The 7,658-nt window shown below is 40.6% G+C and overlaps 1 protein-coding gene across 1 annotated transcript in view; it reads left to right on the top strand.

The window, feature by feature from the left end:
• LOC109378324 (homeobox protein engrailed-2-like) overlaps window positions 1-5,479 on the top strand; it is a gene marked incomplete at its 5' end in the record, with an annotated part of 32,734 nt that extends 27,255 nt beyond the window's left edge. The window contains 2 exons of the mRNA XM_019634752.1: window positions 2,741-3,202; window positions 3,302-5,479. Of these exons, the coding sequence (XP_019490297.1) occupies window positions 2,741-3,202; window positions 3,302-3,337 (498 nt within the window). The remainder of the gene's footprint in view (window positions 1-2,740; window positions 3,203-3,301) is intronic.
• Window positions 5,480-7,658: the final 2,179 nt, after the last annotated feature.

Below are 7,658 nucleotides of genomic sequence, written 5' to 3'. Positions count from 1 at the left end.
GTATTCAACAGACTAGTAGGGCGAAGTAAGCTTCATGGAGCTCCTAGGGCTAATAGAGCAGTGTGGGCATTTGATATTTTCTTGAGAAATTTTTTGGGATACTACTCAAAGTTTACTTTTCAGGACATTTCATGATATTATATTTTGATTGATTCATATATAAAGATTCATATGTTTACATTTTTATTTTATATAGAATACCTATTATTTAACAATATAAGTAATTTTTGCCTTAATCTTGATCTACTAATATTCACATTCTTTAATGCCTAGAAACCATGGAGAAAAAAAGGTTTATGTTATACTTCCCACTTGCTTTTTCAACATATTAATATTTACCTTTGTAACTACAGTGACTCTTCCAGTAAAGTTAAGTTGCTTTGGAAATGGCTTTCAACCCTGACTCCAGAATTTCAATGCTGGTGATTTTAAATGTCTTCTTAGCTTTGATGCTGCCGTTCTCTGCTAACTTAGTAAAAAGTACGATAGACTTTCAGTCTAGTTTTCCAGCTCTTGGCTAGTAGGAAATTTGGAGAGGATGCGCGAACATCAGAAGAGGAAAGGGTCAATTCTCTGCTTGCCTGTAATCACCTCTAATTTAGACTCTCGTACGGCTCCCAGACGTTTTGGGTACATAGTAAGTGCAAAAAAGAAACACAGAGATCACCTTCCAACAAGGCTTTAAAAATACTACTGTAAGACAAGGACAATCTAAAGTTCATTTTTGGACCAAACAGTTAAAAAAAATAAAATGACATATGCAATCACTACTCATCATTAAATTTTTCTAAGTATGTCTAAAAATCTCATCAGTTGCTGTGAGTGCTAATGAATGTGCTGGTAGCATCCATCGTTCCTGACAGATACCTGTGATAGCAGGGTTGTTTTCCCCTTAATTGGCCTACGTGGGTGAACCAGGGTCTCATGGCTCTGAGAGGTGAGCAGTCTTGGATTAAGTGCGTTGGTGTATCTGTGAAGGCCCCACTTAATTCCTTTTCAGGGATTTTATCATTATATCTAGAGAGTGAACTTTCAAGGCATCCAGGTTAGCACACAGGCTTTTATTTTCCTAGGGAGTTTTTACTTATAGTCCCTTTTGTTGACAAATAAAGGAAAAGGTAAATAGTTACTTTAAGTCATAATTTGCTGACTTTCATTCTACTTCCCAATTGATATTTAGTTCTCATACCCGTCTAATTTGTAAACTATGCATAATCTTGATTTATTTTCATGAGGGGGAGGAATCCAGACTGACTTATTCTACTTTCATGAAATGTCAGTAATAATTTCAAATCCATGAACTTAGATAGGAAGTGAAAAACTACACAGCGGAGCCTGTGGTTTTCTCATTAAATGGCCTTGTGTGTTACTAACATTGTTTAGAGTCTCATTTTGTTTAATGTGGGTGTGTGATTTCTGGACACAGAGTGTTGTTTAAAAGGTAGGAAGTATGCTCTGTGAGTCCCTTTGCTTAAAAATGACAGGATTAATATTAATGTAGCACCACACACAGGTGCACAGCTGTGGGATTTTAGAGTTCTGTATTTCATTTCCGTAATCTAGTCAATTCCAAAACCCCTGCTTAATCAGACTGACCACTGACAACTCAGATTATGATTTTCACAACTGGCACCACAACACCAATTTTCCTACAGTCTTTTCCACCCTCTCTCCTTTCCTCTTAATCCCTTTTCACCTTTACCTCCTGGGAGGACCTGACATTATTCAAACAGGAGGAAGAATGCTCTATTTCAGAAGGAAATGAAATACATCTGTTGCCATTGCAACAGATAAGCAACCAGACAGCCCTTTCAACCAGGAGCAATTTTAGGCCTCCTTCCTATTAATAATGAGTAAGGTCGTTTTTTCAGCTTTTGTAAATTTGCGATGCCCCCAGCAGCCCTCTCTCCTCTGATCAAGGACATTCTTGAAGAGGGGGACCGCTCGGTCTGGTAAAATAAATGACACAAAACGTATGAGGACGGCCAGCTTTCCTTCTAAAGAGCAGAAGGCAGACACGTGAAACTGGGACGAGGTGGAAGTGTCAAAGAATAGACCACACACAGGAGCTCTCATCTCATCCTCATCGCTTAAATGCTGTACCGCCCTTGCCCCAGGAATGAAAGGGTAAACTGAATATCCCATTTCTACCCTGGGGAGAAAAATGAGTTGATGAAGAAGTATTAACCCCTCCTCCACTCCAAGGACTCTCCTCTGTCCGGTCCCCATAGGACAGGTCCTTGAAGGCGCTAACTGCGGTTAGAGCAGCAAGAATCTCCTGCGGAGATTTTAATAACCCGATCCCAGGCCACAGCCCATCCAATTAAATCAGATGCTGAGGAATATGAGCAACAACAACATATTTGAGTAATTCCGATGTGCAGTCAAGTTTCAGGACCAGTGGGCTAGTCTGAGCAAGCCTGAGAAGGAATTAGCGTGGCGTCTGGCAAGGAGATGGAGCTCTACTCTCCCCAAGGATCCTTGGGGGGCAGTTGTTGCTGCAAAGAGGAGAAAGAGGAAACTTAGAAAGGAAGGAGGACAAAGTTGCACACTTCCTGTCTGTCTCCAAGTCAAACGGAGTCGCCACCCACCCAGTGTGGGTAACCCCGTCTTGCACCTGCAGCTCCGGGTGGGGGTGAGGTTGGTCGCCAGACCTGGGGGACTGGGCGGGGTGGGGTGACTGGAGGTAGCTCTCCAGAGGCTCATTAATAGTCCCAGGCGTGGGCCGCGCGCCCTCCAGGGAAGGCGGCGGCTGCGGCGCGGAGAGCAATTTGGGGCGCAAAAGGAAGCTGGCTGGAGCGCAGGTGGCGCTCGCAGCCCCAGCCCACCGTTTAGCCAATCGCCGGCGCAAGCGCAGCCTGGCGGCGGCGGCGGTAACCGAGCGCGGGGCTCTCTGGCTGGAGCCTCAGGAGGCAAAGGCGGCGCCAACAGCGATCCGCGCACAGGCTGGAGTGAGACCCCGGCGGCGAGAGGAGCGAGAGAGAGCGGGGGTTGCCCGGGCAAGAGAGGCGAACTTAGCATGGGGAAGAAGTGGAGGGATGCGGCGGAAGTGGAGCGGGGCTGCTCCGACCGCGAGGACGGCGCGGAGAGCCGCAGGCGCAGCCGGAGCGCCAGCCGGGGCAGGTTTGCCGAGTCGTGGAAAAGGTTAAGTTCCAAGCAGGGGTCCACCAAGCGTTCGGGGCTCCCGTCGCAGCAGACGCCGGTGAGTGGCCGAGAGAGCCCTTGGGGGGGGATCTCTCCTTCCCGTTCTCCCTCGCACGCGAGTCGAGCCCTTTCCATGGTGCTGAACTTGCCTCCTTAGGTGCTCCAGCCAGGGAACTTGTGGAACCGGTTCTAAGAAAAGAAAGTGGGAGCTGTGAGGAAGGGGAAGAAGGAATGACTTCCCTTTCTTCAGTCGTGGAGAGTCTCCTGACGTCTCTGGTGTGTCTGCAAAAATGGAAAACATGTTCGAGAGGCGAGGGGCTCACTGTCAGATCGTTAGAGTTTTGCAATTAACAGAGCGTGTGAGACGTCGAGTGTATTGTTGTGACTCATGTATACGTCCTGGGGTTCTGCCCGTGCAGCACGTTCGGAGGGACTCTGCATCCGTTGAATTAGGGCGGAATAGGAAGAGCATGCCAGATTTTTACTCTTTTAATAGTTGCTCTTTTCCATCTCACACCCCCACTATGTTAATTGGGTGCGTTTTATTGTTTGCAGAATATCATTTGCATGCAGAGAATGGCGAAAATATCCCAGGTGCTTATAATCCCACTGTTAACATATACAGCGTTCAGAAAACAGTTTTCCCATGTGTCAGCTCCTCCTCAGTGTCTAATTAGGGTAATAGAAGCCCTCAATTGAAAACGATATAGGTATCGTATGTGTGTAGAGAAGTACAGTTGATAAAAACTTTAGCTGCATTTGCATTTTTATTATCTAAATATTATCTGTTTTCCTTCAGCCTAGAGGGAGAGAACTCTGTTCTAGAAGAGAGTGCAGAGCCCTCCTGTTGCTCATAGGGAAGAAGGATACACTACTTTTAACTTCCAAAACATCATTAAGGACATCAGCGTGTGTGTGTGTGTGTGTGTGTGTGTGTGTGTGTGTGTGTGTGTGTGTGTGTATGTTTTACACCCAGAGGAGTTGACAGCAGATATTGCATGGTGAAGAGAAACTGAAATGATTAAAAGAAAGGATAGTACATAAGCACTGTATTTCATAGCATGAATAATGTTACCCTGCTCTGTTTTCGAGGGGTTGCCATTGAAGGATAAGAATTAATCCCTGAAAAACAGGATGTTTAAAACATTACTTCAACAGCATGAAATAGAAACACATTAAAATTTATGGTGTGTTTATATTGTTTGCTTGTTCACAAAAACTAATAGCAAAAAATGTTATTAAATTTGAAATATTTTTCTGTAATAGTATGTTTTGTGGATAAGTTTTTGGTTTAATTATGGATATAGTACACTTAAAATGCAATAAATTTTATTTCAGACATTGAAATATTATTTGTTTAGAAATGTAGACTTGAAAATATTTGAAAAGGATATGATTATTCTAAAGATAAGTTTTTTCCTAAAATAAATTATGTAGAATATATAAAATTGATGACTTCTGGTTTCTATCAATTATGTGAACTAAGAATTAATTTTATCCCCTTTTTAATAGAAAGTCTAAGTATTATTCTCAGTAACTTCTTATGCTGCTTCTTTGATTCTGTTCAACAGGTGTGTGCAGAGTCTATATCAGAAAAACATAAAATCTTCATATAACTACAAGTTAGGTTAAATAAATAATTGCAGTTTTGTTACCTGGAATAAAAATGTGTGTGTGTGTGTGAGAGGGCATAACAGGATACCATGACAACCAGAAGACATCTGAAAAAGGAACTGTGTCCTCCTGTTTACTAAGGGTGATGATGGTGCTATATTTCTCTGTAGTACTTGTTAATTGAAACATTAGTAATTCAGTTGAAACCAGTATGGAAAGGCCTGAGCTTATTCTCATATTACATGGCAAGTTTGATATTGACTTTGTTCTAAAAATCTAATAAGGGCTGCAAGCCATGATTTTAATTGTCAGATTTTTATAAGCAAAGATAATGAGTTTTTAAACCAAGATTTGATTCCATGAATTGTTAACACTTTCATTTGTAAGAGAGACACCCAACCGATTTATGCAAACAGAAGAGAGGGAGTAATAATGCTTGCAGCAGATATACTTATAAAAGTTCTTAATCTTCAAGGTAAGATTATTTTTCTCCCTCTTAAGGTGGGCTGGTGCTATTTTCAACTTATTGTGTTTCATGTGAAAATAGCTTAAACTATAGAGATTAGGAAGTAATTAAAGCACCTAGTATGACTAATGCTGCTTTTTATTTTGTCTTCTGAATAAATAAGATATTCTGTGATATGGCTTTGGCTCTTATTCATGTTGGACTCAGAAATTTTGTGGCATTCATCCTTATAAAAATCATTTGAGGATTTCACTGTTCTTTCAAGACAAAATAGATAAATGTAGAAAATTTTAGTTAATAAAAATTGGGAACTTTCTTGCATCGTCTTTCTTTTGAGAATGTAAAATGATTACACAATTGTTTTATTAACGTGGCCTTCGTTACTGTCTTCTCTGCTTTAGTTAGAGTCTTGAAATCACTTCCTATTAAAGTTATTCCCAGGGAACGATACGGTCCATGACTCCCTCCCCAATGGGAATGATTGTGTTATTTTTCATTTTCACTAACAATGAAGCATGCGTAAATCATAAATAATGGGAGAGATGTTTCTCCAACAAGGAGAGGTTTGTCATATTCTTGGTCATCCAGAAAGTACTTTTCTTCTATGATCTGAGTCTTGGTGTTTTTGTGTGTGCAGTGTAGGGGACATGTGTTTGAATCCACCTTGGTAATTAGATTTCCTACCTAAATAGGTTGAAGTTTTCTTAGAGATTTCTCAGAGGTTGGGCTGGCCTCATGATTTTAATGCCACTATTAGAAATCAAAAAGTTATACCGCTGGCATTCCCCTTTACTCAGAAAATGGTCTCCTGGTGTTCTTTATAGGAGTATGGTAGGCCCATGGTAGGACAGTGTGTGTCATCCTTGTCATAGCTGTCTGGGGTCTGCTTCTGTTTTGTTCTGTTCTGTTCTACCCTATGCAAGAGCTGGAGGAAGGGGCCACTGTTCTGAGTCCCAACAGTGGCATTTAAAGGATGTGTTTTCAAGTTCTGGGCCACAATCATGGGTGTGTGTCTGGCAAATCAACCCTTCATGATTTGAAAAATTTTTTTTTCATTTTTGTAATTCAAGAAACACTCTTTTCTCCCCTTATTTTTAGTTTTCATTGTTGACAATGCAAGCTTTAATCTAGTAATATGTGATGCTCAAATTACTCCTCGCAGCATAAACTTCTGATAGAGTGAAGTAGGATTTAGTCGTATTTATTCCTTGGAATTTGTTCCTCTCTGAGAGTTGGTCATAGATTATTATTTAAATCTAAAAACAGTGTTTTTATAGTAACTGTGAAAGAATTTTATTTCAGTTTTATAATTATATTAATATGAAAATTATATATTTGAATTGGATACCAAATTAAGTTTCAGGATATTAATGTTTTACATAATCTCTCTGTTGAATTGGTTAATAGGCATAAAAGTAATTTAAAACCTCTTTGCCTCTATCCTATATGATCTGGATTTCAAATTTCCCTTTGCAGTAGTGTTCTTTTTATTTCTATTATTTGTTTTAATTTAAAGGGCAATATTACCTATCTATCCACACAGAAATGCATGGAGATCTACTGAAAGGTGATTTAGCAAGTGCCGTTTGGTGCTACAAATATCAAATGCTCACCTCTGGCATGTTAATGTATTTTTAATTTTGAAAGGTGATTCCTCCTCTAGTCTCGCAACTATTTAAAGGCTGGTTTTCAAATAGTTGCAGATTTAATTTCATCTCCAAGTTAGCTCTGTATAGAAGGACAAAAAGAAACAGTTCTGAGGGTGTGAATTGATGGAGTTGTAATTTGAGTTGTTTTTCAACCTCAGATGGCCTGCTTGCTTCCACTAATGCCATAATTACCCTTATTAGCAGGTGCCAACCACACAACTTCACACCTTGTGCAGACAAGTGCGCAACTGAGAATGTGTAGGAACAACGGTGAGTGTACAGAAATAGCAGTGCTGCAAAGTAGGCAACTCTGGTTCAGCTGCTTACCAAATTCACTCTTTCCACAGATGCGTGAGCTGCTACGCAGGCAGGAGGATCCCATGCATAGACCTGGTTCCATTTCTGAGACTGACCTGCCCCTTTTGGGCCTATCCAGCTCTTCAGGATCTAGAAAACTTGAAGCTGGGCTCTTCAAGATCTTAAAATAAGTGAGGATCAGGACTTGCCCTTCAGGAATTGGCTGTTTAGGCTATCTGTAGTTTCCTGGAGATTGGAAATTTATGTAAACTGATATTTAAAAATATATAGATGCTTGAACTGTAATTATCTGGCAGTGTATAGAATTATGACAGTTACCCAGTGCACACAGTAAACATTTTGATTGTATCAGTTTTCTATTTTGATGATTCTGGGCATACATCCCTGTTACAATCTTACATTAGCACCACTTGACCATGCAGGATTTGGTTCTGTTTTTATCCCCCCTTTCTGTAATCCTGGTTTCT

This window comes from Hipposideros armiger, unplaced genomic scaffold, assembly GCF_001890085.2.
Source record: "Hipposideros armiger isolate ML-2016 unplaced genomic scaffold, ASM189008v1 scaffold_1870, whole genome shotgun sequence".
Lineage (NCBI taxonomy): Eukaryota > Metazoa > Chordata > Mammalia > Chiroptera > Hipposideridae > Hipposideros > Hipposideros armiger.
This window is presented reverse-complemented; position numbering and strand designations above follow the sequence as displayed.